The sequence below is a fragment of the Diadema setosum genome, chromosome 22 (genome assembly GCF_964275005.1).
Source record: "Diadema setosum chromosome 22, eeDiaSeto1, whole genome shotgun sequence".
Taxonomy (NCBI): domain Eukaryota; kingdom Metazoa; phylum Echinodermata; class Echinoidea; order Diadematoida; family Diadematidae; genus Diadema; species Diadema setosum.
The window spans coordinates 3,670,478-3,691,230 of record NC_092706.1 but is presented as its reverse complement, the minus strand read 5'-3'; the positions used below and the strand labels follow the sequence as shown (position 1 = coordinate 3,691,230).

Here is a 20,753-nt window from a genome sequence, read left to right as displayed (position 1 = left end):
TTGCTACTAGAACATTTTCACGTGTTGTTAATTTCGCGGTTGCGAGGTCTAACTGTGCTTATCTGTTCACACTTTGTTATTTTCGCGTGTTGTTATTTTCGCGGTTCAAAGGCGATTCGCGAAATTCACGAAAATAAAACCACCGCGAAAAATTCAGCTCGTACAGTATGGGATAGTACTCATAAAGACATGGGATGCGCGAATAGAAATTGTGAAAAGATTAATGAGAATAGTGTATTCAAAATTACTTGACTGGGCATTTTTGGGCACTGATCTGACATATTAATTCATGAAGAGCTACACTAACCAATCATTACCATATCAGTTTTGATTATCACAGTTAAGCAGAAATGTGATAAAATTGGCTTTCCATGAGGATGCAATTTTTTGATTCACACTTTTGCAGAAACTTTGGGATGTTATTGACTATTGTTTCAATGTATGTTTTAGTATTAACAATCCCTGACCAGTATAAATCACTTTCAGACCAATAACTTTTTTTTTTTTTTTTAAATGAATGGACAAGTAAAAAATGGAAAAACTAGGTACCTACTCCTCTGACAGACAGGTTGGACCAGTAGAACAAATGTGTTAGTGTGCGGCCCTGTATTAGGGGAAGTCACATTCAATGAATTAACAAGCAAATATACCTAATACCATATTAGGGGTCAAAGTGCGGCCCTGTATTAGGGGAAGTCACATTCAATGAATTAACAAGCAAATATACCTAATACCATATTAGGGGTCAAAATGAATCAATCAATCGCTCAAAGATATGGCAGCTTCAAACATCGAACATCAAAGGCACAAATGCACTGATGTGGAATTTTTTTGTGCATCCATAGTAAATTGACGATTGTTTGAATAGTTACAGCCAGTTGGACCTCCAGCTCTTAAGCCTCCTTGCTCTTACTGCTCTTCAATTTCCAAGTTGCATATTTATTTTGTGATGTCAGGTGTGGCACATTCGTAGATGAAAGAAAGAATTCTCTGTCAAGTAGGAATAAACATCTATTTCACCTTAATCCAACTCAATTATTTTATTTTATTTATTTATTTATTTAAATTTATTTATTATTTTTTTTAACCCGTTTTTGGAACAAGACCTAGAAACTGTGGCTAGGTCTCGATTTGGAGAAAGTGTGCTGTTAAACAAGTTTGAAATTTTGTCTAAATGCTTGAAGGACAATATGTCAGGCATTCTTGCTGTGTGAAAATGCCTTCCTTCCACTGAGCCAAGCTGCATTTTCATTTATTGAGCTTCATTCACATTTGCCTAGCCTAGGATTCTCATACCCCATTTTAACACACAAAGGTGTGCCCAGAAGCACTCCTGAAGCATTTCGATGTATGCCCCTCTAGGCTGCGTTTATCAACTCACTTCTGGGCCCATTTCATAAAAGATGTTAGGATGGCAACTCTTACTGGAATGACAACTTCCAATAGCAACAGCCATTCAGGAAGCTGGATTTGTGTCTTTACCATGACAATTGTCATTCCAGCAAGAGTTGCTATCATATCAACTTTTTATGAAATGGGGCCCTAGCTGGTGCAGAATCAACATTCCTAAACAACTTTCAGGGAGTTTTTTTTTTTTTTTTCCAGACAAATGCAAAGCTGTTTTGATTATATGGGGTTATAAACACATTTCAGACATGCCAAAAAAGAGTGTGATTGCAAACATGTTTCTGTAGAGTTGACAAAAGCAAAGTTGTTTTGAAACACCTTTCACTTTTGGACCTGCCCACACCAACCACTGCTAACTACACATCTACTCTCCTTGGGTCAAACTGTGCAGTGGAGCTGCGCAGTGACAAGGCCTCCAAATTGACTCATGACAGAGTTGATAAACACAACAACTAGAGAAACGGATCTGGAGAGGCGTTTGCAAACTTGTTTTGATAGTGGGTATTGAAACCCATTTCAAACATGGGAAAGTTTGATAAACATGGCCTGAGTCAGTCCATACAGAGAATCACCACTAGCCAAGACCACACACAAAGTGGCTATTAAAGATAATAAAAAGTTTTGGTACCTCAAAAGTTTCCCTGAATTTCCGTGTTTCAGGTTAAAGTACCTTTCAAATAACTAACACTGTGAGACTTACTCGCCCCAAAGTGCTCTCATTTCTTAGTAATCATGCAATTAACTGCGACCAGCAGCCCCATACGCATAGCGTAATGGGGCTTCGCATTGTAGCATTCAGGATCATGACAGATTTAGTATCGCGGGTAAATATCAACTTAAAATCCAAAAAATTCTTCAATTTGAAGACTTACCAATTAAGTTGAAGTCTTGAAAACAGGCTTCGAGCAACGTTTGGTTCCGCCAATAGTCCCTTTCTGTTCGAATTGATGACTGAATGTGACTCTGTCGAGAGGACCTTGGGAGAGCTACATACACTGATTACTACGGCCAGCGCATACGCACACATCACATGCGAACAAATTTCAGAGTCATTCCACTTCCATGACAGAGTCATTCCACTTCCAGAGTGCTCTGAACATTGGCGACTGCTAAAATAAAGAGTTTTAATAGAACATTTCACAGGAGTTCTCCTGATTGACTTCTATTCAAAGAGAGTTTAAAGGGCTTTAGGACCACTCCTGGTCATGAGTTCTCCAAATGCCCTATAAATAGGGTATCAGTGCAATTTCAGGGGTATAAATCATAGGTTGTGGCATATGTACAATGTATGCATGCACATCGTCCATTTCCACTTCTTGTACAGGTCCTCATTAAAGTGGCCCAGGTAAATCTGTGTTAGGCTGCTCCACAGAAATTTCTGTGAGGTTAAATCTGAGCATGAAAGGGGCAGTATTCATTTCTTAGAATGCACATTGTGTGAAGGCAGTTGTTTGTTGATTTGATAGATGACTTGTCGATTGGTGTTTATTGAGGTGCATCTTCCCAAGTTTTATTTTTCTTACAACATCAAGCAAGCCTATATCCCAATCATACTGCTCTGAACAATGCAGCATGAACACAAAGGAACCACCATAGTATGAATTATTTGCTCAATGGTCTTGGAATTTTTTTGGCTCTATTTTTTTTTTTTTTTAACAGCCTATAATGTAATCTTTTCCTGTCAGGGATCTCCAGGTCTGATTTAGGCTTTATGTAGTGGTTTGAATTACAATGCTAAAGATGTCTCGAGATGAGTGGAGAATGTGTAGTTTTGAGGGATGATTAGATGAGTAAATTTTGATTGTGTAGGATAAGGTGTGACTTTTGTCGTTGAGTAAGAGGGTGTATGGTCCTCTTTCAGACCTGGGGACCCCACTGGGGGAGCCACTCTCCCTGGGTGTGCTATGAGACGGGGGTCTTTGAGGAAGCTTTGCCTTACTACTTATTGATGAATCATGGTGGTTCTCTTTTTATATTATCTCTGAATTGCTCTTGTCACTTCTTTTCTTCTTTTTTTCTTTTTCTTGTTTTTGCTGATTGATGATTATTTGGAAATATTGAGATTTCATGTGATTTCGAAATAAAACATATAAAAAAAAAAGAAAAAAAGAACCACCATAAGTTGTGTTGCCTCCTCCGCTGTTCAGTGTAGCATTATAGGAACGCAAAGCATGAAGAACGGATGTGGGATAAACACAAGAGGAACATACATCACGCATAATGGACGCGAACACATGAGAAAATCGCGGAGGTCGCGCCTCGTCGACCGCTCCTCAAGGTGAACAATTGGGAGACAATGCACAAAGCACAAACATCCAGGGTTCAAACAAAATGATTATTAATGCAACATTGACAATCTGGCAGGATGAACACAGCGGAACCTCCGGTGGATATGATTAGGCTCCATGCATGTATATTCCATCTCTGGGCCTGGTTGATGTCAAACGAGTCGAATTTGGGATGGCATAGCTCTTGCGAAGCAATATTCAGAATGCAAAACCTGATGTATAGAAAATTACTACACTATTTTTGATAGTATCCTTGCTTCTTCTAGCATGATATGAGAAGATCGTCTTGACACAATTTGAATTCAATGGGCCTCTTCAGTCATTCATCTTGAATAGAAATACTATATAAACTTATTTTCGTGAGGGTTTAATTTTTTGTGAATTTTGCAAATCTCAGTTGTACTGCCAATTTAAAACACACGAAAATGTCACCATGTGCTATAAGGTAATAATGCGCTTATGAAGGCCTCTGTGTCAATTTGCAAAAACAACATCTTGCAAAAATGTCCGTAACCTGCCTCATTCACAAAAATGTCAGTACGCGAAAATAATGGCTTATACAGTAATCCGATAGAATGACATGGTTAAACTGGGCTACTTTACAGAAGAATCTTCTGAAGACAAGTCAGCAAGGGTTGGGGGATATTGTAGTGAATTATGATATGCCATGCAAATTCAAAATGGATGCACTTTAGATGTGGGGACAGGTTTCCATGGAGACATTAGTGTCTTTTGGTTTATATGTGTGTGTGTGTAAAATGTGTCCTTGAACCTTGCACCATGTTTTGATAAGGAATGTTGTGCCATGAGCATACTAGATGACTGAGAGGAACACAGGGTGAACATGAGATTACCGCCATATGAACAGGACTTCACCAGTACTTGGCAGGCCTCATATGAAGCAGTATACTTTGCATCAGGAAAAGTTGTCCCCATGCAATTCAGCGTCCCCTTCGTCAGTTGACTGTAATCATTTATTGCTGATATGGCAATAAATCACTGCGAGAAGGTTGTAAACAATACAGCTGTTGTATACTATTGGCACCATCCACCAACAATACCATCAATTATAAATTTTGAGTGGTGAGAATCAAATGGAAGCATGATAGGCTGTTAACCAACAGCAATATGTAGTCACTTCATGCATATTTAATGGAGAAGACATATGGTCTTTTCAAATATTTACGGGAGGAAGACATTTAATCTGGCATGTATGATATTGCATCACCTTGATCATTTGAACAGAAGAGGATACGATCAGTGCCTCTTGAAAGTGCAGTAAGGATCACATTGCTTTATTAGGAAACATTGCGGGTCCCTTCTTTTGTCTGGTACATTAAAAAATAATAATTATAATGTGTGAGGATGATTGCCATTTGATGATTATGGTTGTAGTCCCACGCATGCATTGAACAGACATGGGGGTTGGCAGAGTTATACGTTTTCCCCGACAAGATATATGAAAGGGAGCCACTTCACACGGTTTTCTCATTTCAGATGTGCGAGTTGTGACCCTCTTGCATGTTGTGTCCCATTGGAGGGACAGAGTGTTATGTCTCTCTACTTTGGGGAGGGAAGGGCTTGATAACCCTCAACATTGGGTCATCTGGGCCCAGTTTCGTAAAAAGTTGACATGATAGCAGCTCCTGCTGGAATGGCAATTGTCATGACAACTACAAGAATCCAGCTTCCTCAGGGGCGAATCTAGGAATTCCGTAAAGAGGGGGCGCCTGTACAAAATTAAAGGGGAGGGGGCGCACGCACCCCACCCCCAATTTTTAAACATTTCTTACAATACCGTACAGATTAATCCATCATGCCACCCTACCTGACTTGGTTCAGATACAATGGTATTTTGATGGATATTTCAACTGTGCAATTTACTGAAGTCATATTTTAGAAGTTTACCAAATATCTGTGATGATTATGTTTAAATCTCATTACCTATGTGACTCAACTTTTCAATCATTTCTTACCCCCCCCCCCCCCTTCCATCCCTTCACTACCACTCCGTCCCTTGCACAGTTGGAGGCATTGAGCTCAAACCTAGCATTCCTGCACCGGAACGACATGAAGTTACTGGTGGTCCACGGAGCTTCCCTGCCTGAGAGCAGCAACATGTCAGACCAGGAACTTCAGGTAGGCGGAAGGATGTACTCAACATCGTGCATATGCTGGCCCTTAGGCCTGGGGGGGGGGGGAGGGGGGCAGAGGGGAGACAGAAAATGAACAAGGGCTAAGGCCAGTAAAATTCTCTGTTTGAATATTTGAATGTGTCCATGTACTTTCAATTATTTTTTATCTTTACTGATCTTCATGGTAAAAATAATGATGATGTTAGTAATAATAGAAATGAATTTAATAACACTAATGCTCATTATGATAAGGTTAGCAACAACAACAATGAAAACTGGAAATACAGGGTCGGTAAAACTTATGTTTACAAGTGTATTTTTTATTTGTTACCATTATTTATTCTTTTTTCCCCATATAATTGTGCAATATCTTTTAACCAGCGCAAGTAGATCAACCATTGGCTGGTGAATTTTTCATAGCCAGACTATCCAAATCTGTGTCGTACCTTTGGTTATTGTAACAACTAAGCTAGGAAAGTATTCGACTGAGCTGTTATACGCAGTCAAACCCCAATGAGATATGCACATTTTCCTAACTAAATGAAAGTCTGCTGTACTTGCATGAATTACTCATGTGCACAGTTATGATACACAACAGAATAGCTCTCACGCATGAGGGCTGACTTGATCGTTTGAAGGATTTTTGATATGGTGTGAAACTGATAATTTACATGTGTACTGAAGTTGAAATATTACTTCTGAAGACATTCATGCACAGGGAATGATGTTGCTGCGCTACATCAGGAAACAATTACAGGGAATGGTGTGTCAGGCCAATAGAATGGTGGTACATTGTCTTGGTCAGGAGAATAGAATGTGTGCTAGTTATCCCCTCCCCCTTTTCAGTCACACTGTGTGGAAGCAAAGGAAGGGGATGGCTAGGGGAAAAACTGAGAGTATGGTGTGTGTCCATATTGTAGGGAGAGAGGGGAAAGCTGTCTAACATGCAAGCATGCACGTAGGCGACTGAGCTTATGGAGAAGCTGAAAAGATGAGAGCTGTAGTGCACTGTAGTAACAATGCACTGAAATTGACACTGTTTGGTGGGGGGGGGGGGAGAGAAAAGGAGGAAGTGAATGCTAGGAGGGAATATTAGTATTAGATGAGCTATTTCATATCACAGAAGATGAAAAAATGAAAAATAAAATATGTCTGCCAAGTGTGTACATCTAAATGATCTGCAATAAGGACTACGGAAATACAAATAGTGGTAAGTCAGTGAGTATACTTCAGTGTCACACTCATACCAAATTAGCAAACATATGTTTGTGTCATTCCCCAAGATGAGTCAAGAGTCAAGTGAGATACTAGGAGGGAGTATTTTCTAATAACTCTTTCTTGTAAAAATCACAAAGTGTCTGCCAAGGATAATTTATATGTGCAAGTTAACACTCAGCAATGATGACTACGAAAATACTAACACTGGTACAGTGTAGCTCAATACATTGTAGGTACACTTCGATGTCACTCCCATGCCAAATGAGTGACCCCATTCCCGCATCATTCCCCCCAGGCAAGTCGGAGTCGAGTGAGGACGGATACGATGACCATGGTGAACTTCCTCCAGGCCAGCGGCGCCCCCGCCCATCCGCTCTTCTCAGGGAGTAACGTCTTGCAGGCGGAGCCAGTGGGCGAGGGGCGATCCAAGGGGAGGGTCGTTCACGTCAACACTGAGCCCTTGGAGTGGTGTATAGGGTAAGGCTATGTTCTGCCTCCTCCTCCTCCTCCTCTTCCTCCTCCTTCATCACCTCCTCCTCCTCCTCCTCCTCCTTCTCTTTCTCCTCCTCCTCCTCCTCCACCTCATCTTCTTCCACCTCTTCCTCTTTCTCCTCCTCTTCCTTCTCCTCCTCCTTTTCCTCCACCACCTTCTCCTTCTCCTCCTCCTCCACCACCACCTCCTTCTCCTCCTCCTCCTCTTCCACCACCTCCTCCACCACCTCCTCCTCCACCTCCTCCTCCACCTCCTCCTCCTCCTCCTCTTCCTCTTCCACCACCTCCTCCACCACCTCCACCTCCTCCACTTCCTCCTCCACCTCCTTCTCCTGCTCTTCCTTTTCTTCCGCCTCCTCCACCTCTTCCTCCTCCTCCTCCTCTTCCACCACCTCCTCCACCACCTCCTCCTCCACCTCCTCCTCCACCTCCTCCTCCTCCTCCTCTTCCTCTTCCACCACCTCCTCCACCACCTCCACCTCCTCCACTTCCTCCTCCACCTCCTTCTCCTGCTCTTCCTTTTCTTCCGCCTCCTCCACCTCTTCCTCCTCCTCCTCCTCCTCTTCCTCCCATCCCTCCGTCTATTCTCATTCCTTCCCCCATGGCCTTCTCATGTTCAGCTATGTTCATATCTACTGATGGTGTGGCTGTTAAAGTCATAAAACATTCAGACGCCAAGAGCTGTATTGATTAAAGTCATCATCCTTTGCTAACAGCATTACCATCTACTTCTACCTTCTCACCCTCATCCCTTGTTTTCCTGAGTGGGGTCTTAAAATAGAAACAGGAAAGAGAATAAAGAGCATGATGTAGATAAGGTCTAGCATATCCCAACGTGTCCGGGGGGTGCTTCATAAAGGTGTTCTTAAAGTTACGAGCAACTTAAGAACGACTGGTGATCAGTTCTGATGTGCTATACTTATCAGAATGTCAATAATTCAGCACAAGAACTGATCACGAGTTGTTCTTAAGTCGTTCGTAACTTTAAGAACAGCTTTATGAAACACCTCCCTGATAACATTTTCTCTTCTATTTCTTGCAAACAACTAGCCTTTTTCAAAGGCCCTTCCACTATAGTGATATCAAGAGGCACAATGAGAGGGTTTGTGTGCAAGACTAGTCAAGCCACCAGTGAGAGCCAAGACCCAGCAAGAATGCCGATGGAGATCTGTCTGAATTCCTTAACTTGCGCCTTTGAATTGAATACTAAATTTCCTACCAGCATTGCGTAGCAAAAATTATAACTATTATCAGCAGAGTGCCTTCAAAAAAGCTCAGATGTATAGTATTTATTTGTTTGTTTGTTTGTCTATTCATTTACTTATTTAGTAATATATTAATATGCTCATTTTTCATTTATTCCTTTTGTCATTCATTCATTTGTTTATTATTTATTTTGTTTTGCACTGAAAGCAGATGGGCAAATTAAGCAATTTCATTGGTCAAATTGACTATCTGAAATATTCACATGGACTAGTGAACTGGTTAAGCTTTCTCCTGGTCATTACTGATAATCGCAATTGCAGATTTAAAGAGGCCCTTCCACTGGCATGCTTAGATTCAGCCCTTTATCTCTTTGCTTATGACTATTCTTGCTAACGACAACATGGTTGTCTTTGAAGAAGGCTAATATACTTCATGCATTTATTGTTGATTGTATCATTATGCTTCATTCATTGAGGATTTCTTTTGTGATGTCCAATCCATGATGATGCTTCCTAGCTGATGGTGATGATGGGAGAGTTTTAATAGGAAGATAGAGAGTGTAAGCATAGAGTGGTGGTACTAGGCAAGGGGAGGGATGACAATGTATTCCATAACGTACATCCCTGTGTGATGGGCGTTTCCATGGCAACCGCCTCCCTCCAGGTCAGGGCATATACCGGTGGTGTCGTCCATTGGAGAGACGTCTAGTTCGCAGCTTGTCAGTATAGATGCTTCCGAGGCCACGGCCGAGATTGCCAAGGCTGTCCAACCCATCAAGGTGCTACTTCTCAACAACAAGGGAGGAATTCTGGATGGGCAAGGGGAGGTGAGGAGATCCTCATTTGTCACGCTCTTGTAGGAAGTAGATCTGTTAAAGAATTCTAGTCAAATTTGTTGACATAATAGTGAAGAGAACCATAGTTTGTTCATTTGTTTGTGGTTGTAAAACCCATATGATTGCTATGCATTCAGTGTTAACAATTTGTCCTTATTCTTACTGTCAACATTAAAGAGACCTTTTTTTGAACAATTTGTCCATAATCAAACTACCAACACTCGGATAAAATCTTTCTTTGATATTACTCAAAGTCTTTAATATCATCGGAGAATAAGATGTAGTTCATTTTAATCAGATTAGAATTTAATCAGATGAAGACTTCACACAGGAACTCGGCAGATGGCTTTGTTGACCCAAAATGTGTGTATATACATCTCAAAAGGGAATATCAAAGATGTTTTGTGAAAAGTTTTCATTAGCAATGATGCACAATGCTTTCAAAACAACACAGTGGCTTAGATGCACTTGTGGATTTTTTTTTTCTTCATTCATGCAAATCCAAATGTGACCCAGTCATTGTATTGTTTTCCCCTCTCCCATTTGTCTGCAGGTCATTCCCCAGGTCCACGTCCCCGCTGACGTCGACTCTATGATCGAGGAGCCGTGGTGCACCAACTCTTGCCAGAACCGCATCCAGTACATCGCCACCATGCTGCACGACCTCCCAGCCATGTCCAGCGTGGTCATCACCTCGCCGGACGCTCTCCTCGCTGAGCTCTTCACCCACCACGGTAAGCATGCCGGCACCTGTCATTGCCAAGTTACCTCCCTGTCTTGTCTGATCCTCAAATATATATATTCCAATAATGTTTAAATATATATTCCAATAATATATGAATATGTATACTCCTGTAATGTATGATTATGTTTATTCCAATTATAGAGAATATGTATATTTCAATAATATATAAATGTGTATATTCCAATAATATTTGATATCTATATTCCAGTAACTTATAAATATCTTCAGTCCAGTAGTATATATAAATATGTATATTCCAATAATAAACAAATATGTATATTTCAATAATATGTAAATATGCATATTACAGGTCAGGTTGTGGCTACAGGTGCACAGACACAAAGAATATCAAATATCAAAGGTCTTGTACTTGGGCCAAATCTTGGCCATAGACAAAGACTGGATGTATTACACATTTCATTAAGCCATTTTCATACGTACATGTATGATGATTTCACAGTTTGTTTGTACTTTTTTCCCAAATGATAGACTAAAAAAGAATTCAAATTTATGAAGTTCTTGCGTCGAGATGTTTTCATTGCAACTGATTGACAAATTGCCCTACATCGACGTAAATAAGCACTGAATTGATCAGTGTTTTAGTAGTAGCCATGATAAAAAAAAAACATCTCGACGCAAGAACTTCATAAATTTGAATAACAAAGCAGTACCCGCTGCATGCTATAAGGATTAGAACCAACACTTGCTGTCGGGCGAAAGCTCGGTGGTCTAGTGGAGATGACGCCTGTCCGGTGATCAGGAGGTCGTGGGTTCGAATCCTGCTCGAGTATGTACGCCCATGATTTTTTATCATGGCTACTACTAAAACACTGATCAATTCAGTGCTTATTTACGTCGATGTAGGGCAATTTGTCAATCAGTTGCAATGAAAACATCTCGACGCAAGAACTTCATAAATTTGAATAACAAAGCAGTACCCGCTGCATGCTATAAGGATTAGAACCAACACTTGCTGTCGGGCGAAAGCTCGGTGGTCTAGTGGAGATGACGCCTGTCCGGTGATCAGGAGGTCGTGGGTTCGAATCCTGCTCGAGTATGTACGCCCATGATTTTTTATCATGGCTACTACTAAAACACTGATCAATTCAGTGCTTATTTACGTCGATGTAGGGCAATTTGTCAATCAGTTGCAATGAAAACATCTCGACGCAAGAACTTCATAAATTTGAATAACAAAGCAGTACCCGCTGCATGCTATAAGGATTAGAACCAACACTTGCTGTCGGGCGAAAGCTCGGTGGTCTAGTGGAGATGACGCCTGTCCGGTGATCAGGAGGTCGTGGGTTCGAATCCTGCTCGAGTATGTACGCCCATGATTTTTTATCATGGCTACTACTAAAACACTGATCAATTCAGTGCTTATTTACGTCGATGTAGGGCAATTTGTCAATCAGTTGCAATGAAAACATCTCGACGCAAGAACTTCATAAATTTGAATAACAAAGCAGTACCCGCTGCATGCTATAAGGATTAGAACCAACACTTGCTGTCGGGCGAAAGCTCGGTGGTCTAGTGGAGATGACGCCTGTCCGGTGATCAGGAGGTCGTGGGTTCGAATCCTGCTCGAGTATGTACGCCCATGATTTTTTATCATGGCTACTACTAAAACACTGATCAATTCAGTGCTTATTTACGTCGATGTAGGGCAATTTGTCAATCAGTTGCAATGAAAACATCTTGACGCAAGAACTTCATAAATTTGAATAACAAAGCAGTACCCGCTGCATGCTATAAGGATTAGAACCAACACTTGCTGTCGGGCGAAAGCTCGGTGGTCTAGTGGAGATGACGCCTGTCCGGTGATCAGGAGGTCGTGGGTTCGAATCCTGCTCGAGTATGTACGCCCATGATTTTTTATCATGGCTACTACTAAAACACTGATCAATTCAGTGCTTATTTACGTCGATGTAGGGCAATTTGTCAATCAGTTGCAATAAAAAAGAATTCACTCTGTAAGTTTGAGAAGGGGATGATGTTGGAAGATATAACATTTATCGGAAATTCTGAGGTACATTGCTTTAAATAGTTGTAAAATGCAACAATGTCTGACATGAAACAATATCCAAATTAATGTCATTTGCAATACTTTTTTAAAAAATGTTTCCTCTTTTCACCCAGGGTCTGGTACACTGTTCAAGAATACAGAAAGGATAGAAAAGTACTATGACCTCGAGAATGTAGATAAAGAGAGACTTATACAGCTGATCACAAGGTGAGGATGCATGATTACATGTGGTAGACATTCATATGGTGGTGGAATATATATTAGTATATATATCAATATAAATTGATATATTGATAAACACTGATATTTGTAGGCTATGGATCCAGCTTTAGGGAGACATAATATGCTCATATTTACTTTACTATTAAAAGAGACACTCGACTGTAAGGAGACAATTTGTGTTTTAAACTATGTTATATCCCATTCAGTGCATGCTGTACTATTGAAATTGCTCATCTGCACAATGTCTCCCTGAAGCTGGATCCAGAGTTGTATAAATGATGCAATATTTGGTACCCTGGGGTACCAAATGAAAATTCGCCATTTTGTTGAATTAATAATTTTTTTTTTTTTCAGCGCTGTATCCTGGCTTACGAAAAAATGTGTCAAAATATTTTTTAGTATTATTATGCACAAAAATGTTTTCTTATTTGTGATTATGCATCAATTAATGCATGCAAGTGTACTTCGAAAAACACCTATGGTGCTAGTTCATTGCGACGACTTTGCCGTATCCGAATTCAGAATCGGCGTATCTGAAATCGGATACGCATTATAGATAATGGGCATGAGATGGCGCTATACAATGCGGTATCCCGGGTTACAACGGTACCCCGGTGTACGGCGTGCCGAATCAAATGTATGTTTAGCAATCTATTGCTGAGAATGTTGAGTGATTTCTCATGAACTGTATAAACATGGATTAAAGTGAAGAAAAAGAAGACAGATAAAGAGCGGAGCAGAGAGAGAGAGAGAGAGAGAGAGAGAGAGAGCTGAATGTTACTGTTTGTCCTGAAGTACTGAGAGGTAACAATAAATGAGGAGTAGTAAGAAGGTGTCTATTGGGTAGAAATGCAAGAAATGCAAAACCAGTTGTAAGCCCTTTATACTGGAAGTTTGCTTCCAGCGGTGTAACTGTGGAGGATGTGAGTTCTTTTGGATCCGCCTTGTGTAGTGTAGAGTGTCGTCTCTTGTTTGTTGGTGTCTCGCGACGACGGACGAATCCCTGATTGCCTCTCCTCGGCCATTAAGGGAGTAATTGCCTGAATTTAACCCGAGAGATTGCGGCTTGCTCTGCTAATTTGCCAGCCAGCTCAGGTTTTGTGTCGCTCCCCAGTTAAAGGTGTGATTGCTTGAGCAAGTTTGTATAGCGTGTGTCAGCAAAAAAGAGGAAGAAGAAGAGAGAATCAGTCGGAAGAACAAAGGGCACTTTTTCTAAATGAATTTGGCTGCATAACTGCACAGGCATGAGATACAAACATACTTCTTGTTTTCTGCTTAAAAAGAAAAGATTGTTAAACACATACACACTGGACAAATAGGAAAATGAGGAAGAAAATGAGGATGGAATATAGTAAGGTGTGCCCTCGGGATAATCTCATATTTCACGAATGCAGTTTTATGTGTAATAATGGTGGGAAATTTTGTCATATTTGACATGCATTGCTATTAAACTTAAAACCGCAGAAATGTGTGCGTTGTCCAGCAGTGCATTCACTGGGTACTTTAAAAACACTCCTCATGTTTGCATGACTGTGATATTTGTGGATGCAGCACTCCTCATTGTCTCGTGCATGACAGCTTTTACAATGTGCAATACTTGGCAGAAAGTATGTAAATTGGGAAAATTGATGGGGTGGAAAAAAGTGAAAACATCAAGATATTGTAGGTGCCTGGAAATAGATATTTGAACGGATTACATTTCGTAAGAAATTCATTCCAGAGAACTGGTCTGATCTGAAATTTATTGGATGAATTGAAGAGTTTATCATCACGGGATGATGCTTCCGTCTCCCCTTGGATGGTCTGGAGGGCTGGGAGGAACGTCATGGTTACCATGGCGACTGGCAGCACAGCGTAACATCTTTGAGTGGGATGATGTTGGGTTTCCTGGGGGATACATGTCTTGCAAGCGTGTTTTTGTAAATCAGTGTGTCCTTCTTGCACTTGGGAGATGGAAAGGAGGGGTCTCCAGTGCTGTTAGTCTGTGATTTAGGCTATCAGTGGTACTCCAGCAGTTTCTATGCTTGAGGCCAGTACATAATGCGGTGGTGAGAATGTGGCTGGTGGAGATGTCAAGACTAGTCGTGGCGACGATGATGATGATGATGATGATGTTGTTGGAGATGATGATGATGATAGTGATGGTGATGATGGTGATGATGATGGTGGTGAGGATGATGATGGTGATGATGATGATGATGATATGATGATGATAGTGATGAGGATGGTGATGGTGATGATGATGGTGATGATGGTGATGATGATGGCGGTGATAATGGTGATGATGGTGATGATGGTGATGGTGATGATGATGGTGATTATGGTGATGGTGATGATGATTCTAAAGATTTAATGTGAGAGTTGTAATGAATATATTTATCAATGCTGATAATGTTGTTAACGTGCCGATAATGGCCATGTAGAATTTCACCATGATTTTTGTTCTCCTTGCACTTCATATTCAGATTCAGTTTAACATTCTTGGTAATGCATATTTGCTGCAGGCCAGTTCATGTTGTGTGATTGATGCTTCTCTGTTTTGTTTGCCTTCATATGCTTCCGGCATGTTTCAGCTTGATTACTGAACTTCACTTTTCATGCATTCCTGGCAGTATTGCTTCACAATCAATGACATAATCCATAGCTTTGCTCATGATTTTTGAAGTCATATTTTTTTAAAAATATCTTTTATGAACATACTCCCTCTTTTGGATGTGTAAATTCACTGCCATTGGAAAATCTCAGATATGATATGTGTTTGCTAATTTCAATTGATTTTCCTTTTATCATATTTGTAAAAGATTTTCACTGCTTGACAAAGTTAAAGAATTGTTTTGCTTCTTGCTTTTTTATGCTTTTCCTATATGCTCCCCGCATGTCCCGTTCCTAATTTGCTCCATTCTGCTCCATTCTACCCCACTCCACTCTGTTCCGTTCCACTCCATTCCGCTCTGCTCTCGCCACGTGTGACTTTTCTCTGCTGGGGATGAAGCTGTGGCTCCCATTCTCCCCCCGGCAGGTCCTTTGGCCGGGTGCTCAAGAGGAGCTACATGCAGGAGCTGCCGAGGCGGCTGCACACCATCTATCTCTCGGAGGGCTACAACGCCGTGGCCATCATCACCAAAGAGGACGACGTTCACGATGTGCCTTATCTCGACAAGTTTTCCATCAGCCTCCAGACACAGGTAGGCCATGCCATCAACTGCAAATGAGCAGACCTATTTTGTTTATTTATCAATCTATCTGCATATCTACATCTTTATATGTATGTATAATTATGTATACACATTTTATACACATGTGTATGACTACATGACACTGGGTATGTACATCTGTAGAGCTCATTACATCTCAATATCTACAGGTATGTCTCTCTATCTTTCTATCTATCTACAGTATCTATCTATCTATCTATCTATCTATCTATCTATCTATCTATCTATCTATCTATCTATCTATCCCTCCATCCATTCATCTATCTAATCAAGTATCTTTCTAGCTATCTATCTATCCTATCTATCCTACTGTACCTATCTATCTATCTATCTATCTATCTATCTATCTATCTATCTATCTATCTATCTATCTATCTATCTGTCTATCTATCTATCTATCTAAATATACACATTTTATATATGTATAAATATATATACATACAGCCAGCATACCAGCACTTACATGCAAACAGTCATAGACACAAGTGTATGCATACATGCCAGTTGAATCCTGAGCAAATGTTTCCAACCTCCAACCCACCTGCTCAAAGATATTGTCACACACCCCTGACCATCCCATTGTGTTCTCCACCCTGTTCACCATCTCCTCATCCTCCAGGGGGAGGGGACCAGCGAGATGCTGTGGGACTACCTGAGGAGGGACTTTGGGATGCTCTTCTGGCGGTCAAGGAGCAACAATAAGATTAATCCATGGTAAATGAGGAGTGTTTATGAGAATTCTTCATCAGGGATTGATAGTGTGTTCAGACGTACCGAGTTCATGTATGTTCATACAACATGTGGATATACAACATAGCATTAGAACATTCAGACACAACATCCCGATATATGATAATCATGATATGGTGTCACAAGAGTATGATATGTACTATCACGTTTCATGAGAAATTTTGCACCATAGGCTTTGCACATTGCATGTGTATGTTGCACTGGATTCAACCATTAGCTCACAAAAAATTCCACCTACATATGCTGGTATTATGTATGAATATGAGAGTATCAATATTCGCCTTATGAATATATGTTGTATCTATTATACGACCATTCAGACATGTAGAGTACGACCATTCAGACATGTAGAGTAAAAGTCCCATATCTGTACGTCGTAGATCCTAATGATAACTCGTAAAGTATGAAAGGGGGGGGGGGGGGGAGGGAGGTTGGACTATTTTGGGGAGCTGTTGCATGGACTCCCTGAATCTGAATAATCTGAATGGGGCAGCAGCATCGGATAAATTACACTTGTACAGGACTTTTTTCTGGTTGCTCTAAATCTCCAAGATTACCCCTAGACCTGCATATGCTTGCAGTAAGCTGCAGAATTTTATTCAAAGTTCTATTGATTGACAACAAAGCACATGGAGGTCCACCCACGAGTTCCATTACATAATGCTGACCTGATAAAATGTAGTGAACTGTTCCACAACCTTCATAATTCTCAAGATACACGTGTACATTATTCTTGCAATCGCTCACATAGAACAAAGATGGCATTAGGAGATTACGTATTTGCATGGATAGCACCCAAACTAAGGAAGAAATAAGCTCTATGTAGGACTTCAAAAATTGTGTTTCAGGTGGTAATTAAAAGCACATCTTTTCAATGAGACATTCGTAAATTGTCATATCAAGTGCGTCACAAGCTCTTGAATGCAGCAGAGTACAGTGTATGTCTGCTTTAAAAAATTAAATAATATTGACTGACTTGGTTACAGATAAACATCAGTAGGTGTGTAGACTTTTAAGTATTGCTATCACACATTAGGCTTAATGCGTAGGGGAGACCAGATGGTCTTTCTTGTGTATTTATTCTTAAGAAGTAATAGGGCACAGAGCATACAAATGTAGATAATGTATGTACACCCTCCTATTTCTGGTGTGATGCTGTATGTGTTATGTACAGGAGGTTGTGTTGTGTCAAGTTAATCGAATCAAGTCGGATGAGGTGATAGGTTTACCATGCGTGTGTGTGTGTGTGTGTGTGTGTGTGTGTGTGTGTGTAGTTTCAGTTTCCTTTACTTCACTTGGAACCAGACTTGAAGAGTCATTAATTCAGAAGCTTGTAAAACAGATGTGTGTTTCCTCATTCAAACGTTCAAGTGTGCTTCACATGTACATGTATGATGCAGTAAAGAGATATCTGCAAGATGTAATATGGTGAATGAGGTAGTCCCACAAATGAAAGAAATTGTAGTCAAAGAAGGTTGCGGACAAGTTTTGTTTTGTTTTGATTTTTAACAGAAATTACACCATTATATATTTTCAGTAATCTCCTTTTTTCCTGACATCACTTCTTCTTCTCCTCCTCCCAACTCTCCTCCTTCTTTCTGCTCCTTTTTGACTCAATGTTTCGAATGTTGTTCTCTCCATCACGATGATTGCCGTCTGTCCTCCAGGTACTTCAAGCGATGCGAGGGCAGCTGGAGCAACAGCAAGTGGACGGTATTCTGGTACGGGATGTCGGATCCCAAGCTCTCCTACGCGCTGGTGGAGTGGGCCATCAAGCGCCCCGCCTCCTTCCAAGAACCTGACAGCTACGAGGATGACAAGATGCATCAGTACCCATGACGACACACTCACATCTCCCCCACCCCTACCCCTCTGCCTCTGCGTACCTTCCCCGCCCCCATGCCATGGCATATTGCAATACCAAAGACTTGTCACGTAGTACGTAGGTAGTGCAGGACAGCCGTAACTCTGACAGCGCACTTCACTCTCATGTTTAGAATACCTCAGTAGGACAGTACATAATATTCACTAGTTTAGGGCTGAAAAGATAGATAGATAGATGGATAGATAGATAGATAGATAGAAAGAGACAAGAGAAAACGAGAGAGAGAGATAAAGAGAGAGAGTGAGAACAAGGTTTTACAAGAGGAAGAACTCCTCCATTTTTAATACTAGTAGATCATTATATAGCAGAGAATAAAGAGGTAGATATTCAACCCTTTGTGCTGTTAAGGGTCACAGGACAGAAAATGTGCAGTCTGAGAGGTCTGGAACTAACCTTTGACCTTGTGACTTCTGAATTCTTATCTTCCTTCTGATATGTTTCATAAGGGCATGCTTCACAAAGTGATATCTTTAGCTAGTGTTCATATTGCGGAACAAGAGATATTGCATATCGTAGGTGAATTTTCGTCATGTTGCTAGCATTAGATTATTTATAATGCCAAAGATGTCGCATTAGCAACCTTCTGTCGGTCTGCGTGTGGCATAAAGAACATAGTGTAGGATTTCTCCAGCAGGAGGACAAATATTTGGCCAGAGGCTTGCGATATTTCAAAAGTGTAAGCTTGGAAGATGATAACGTATAAAGATATATGATATATTAAGTGATCATCAAGGGTTGCGTAAAGTGAGCAGTTGAATTCTGTGATTCCGTCTATGGCTGCATGTAAAGATGGTAGAGGAATTTGCTAAGTTTGATACAGAGTATATATCTATCTAGAGTTTGTACCTTGTAGTAGAAAGGCGGAAGTAGCTCAAGTTTCCAGTTCGTTTACATCATGGCTGTTAGAAGGCAGAGTTCTAGGGAGATGAATGCCAGTAGAACAATGTCAATCTTGCCCAGGCGGACAGTTTTGCCGAGGTCTTGTGATCTAACTTAAAAGGCAAGCAGGGTAATAACAAGCACATTGTGCTTTGTAAAGATTGTTGGATGGATCTTTCTCTCTGGATGTAACAGTGTGAAGTTTTCCTGAGAGAAGAAAAGAGACGAGTGCAGAAAATATTGTATATATGTCCTGCTGTGATCGAACCTTTTGTATAATGTTAGGATCCTCGTGTTGTCAAATTGTAGCAGCTGAAGTTGGTAGTGGAGCATTATCAGAGTGCCATTTTGGGTTGCTGAAGACCCTTTGTGATGCTGACATCCACCAGACTGGCCAAAAAAAAAAAAAAAAAAAAAGATTGCAGAAGAGCAATCAATAGAGACTTACCTTAAGTATTACAAAAAACTTTCAGTAAAGACTTTGAATGGAGCATGTCCTCTCCACTTGTGCCAATGTGCATTGCAAGAAGGAAAGGTATGCAGACACTTTGTGGGAAACCAAAGTTGTGATTTACTTCGAACTTCTATATTGAAGAGGTTGCACTCTACAGTATGTCACCAGTATATCTCACATCTCAAAAAATGTTTGCAAATGAGAGCAAAGAGAGAAGTCCAAAAGATTTTTTTATTTGTGACAAGATGCATGCATGCGATGTATAAATATACACTTGTATGAAGAGGAGAAGAAAATAGTGTCAAACTAATGTGACAGTATTAGAGGCATTATGTACAGTAATATGTATTCAAAGAATGGACTTATCATTGCCAATTTATACTTTGTGTGTAAAGACTCCTGTCAAATGATACGATGATGCAACAGATGTTCTCAACGACTCGTGTCATACCATATGTCATGTTGTCAGTGTGAGATTTGCATGTGGGGGGGAAAAAAAAAAAGGTGAAATGTGCTTTAAAAGCAATAATGTTAAGTACCACCCTAGCCCTCTCATCGTAATGACTAGATTGTAGGAAGCGAGAATTGCAGATTGTAGGAGTAGGACAGTTTGTGTGAAACGAATTTATTCTGCGGCTGCCAAATGTTCGTTCGTCAGCAATGTCGCAATATCTTCAGTCGTGCAAGTGATGTTTGAAATGCCCTCTTGTGACAGTACGCAGAAGGGAAATCCGTTTCTTTCATCCAGAACAATCTATCATTGCCAACACAGTATCATTCTTCTGAAAGAATTTTCGGAGACCTTGTGTAAATATTCATTCATCCCATCGTTTTTGTTTTGTGGGTTGTTTTGTCATTGCATTTCACTTTAAAGGGAAAGTAAACCCCAAGAGCAATGTGGATTGAGTGAAAGCAGCAACATTAGCAGAACACATCAGTGAAAGTTTGAGGAAAATCGGACAGTCGATGCAAAAGTTATGAATTTTTAAAGTTTTG

At 40.5% G+C, this 20,753-nt stretch overlaps 1 protein-coding gene across 1 annotated transcript in view; it reads left to right on the top strand.

Moving 5' to 3' along the window:
* Window positions 1-18,433, top strand: part of LOC140245502 (N-acetylglutamate synthase, mitochondrial-like) — a 61,119-nt gene extending 42,686 nt beyond the window's left edge. Inside the window, exons 3-10 of the mRNA XM_072325072.1 lie at window positions 5,721-5,834; window positions 7,344-7,525; window positions 9,410-9,572; window positions 10,135-10,315; window positions 12,466-12,559; window positions 15,594-15,759; window positions 16,409-16,503; window positions 18,207-18,433. Of these exons, the coding sequence (XP_072181173.1) occupies window positions 5,721-5,834; window positions 7,344-7,525; window positions 9,410-9,572; window positions 10,135-10,315; window positions 12,466-12,559; window positions 15,594-15,759; window positions 16,409-16,503; window positions 18,207-18,378 (1,167 nt within the window). The 3' untranslated portion in view covers window positions 18,379-18,433. The remainder of the gene's footprint in view (window positions 1-5,720; window positions 5,835-7,343; window positions 7,526-9,409; window positions 9,573-10,134; window positions 10,316-12,465; window positions 12,560-15,593; window positions 15,760-16,408; window positions 16,504-18,206) is intronic.
* The last annotated feature ends 2,320 nt before the right edge of the window (window positions 18,434-20,753 follow it).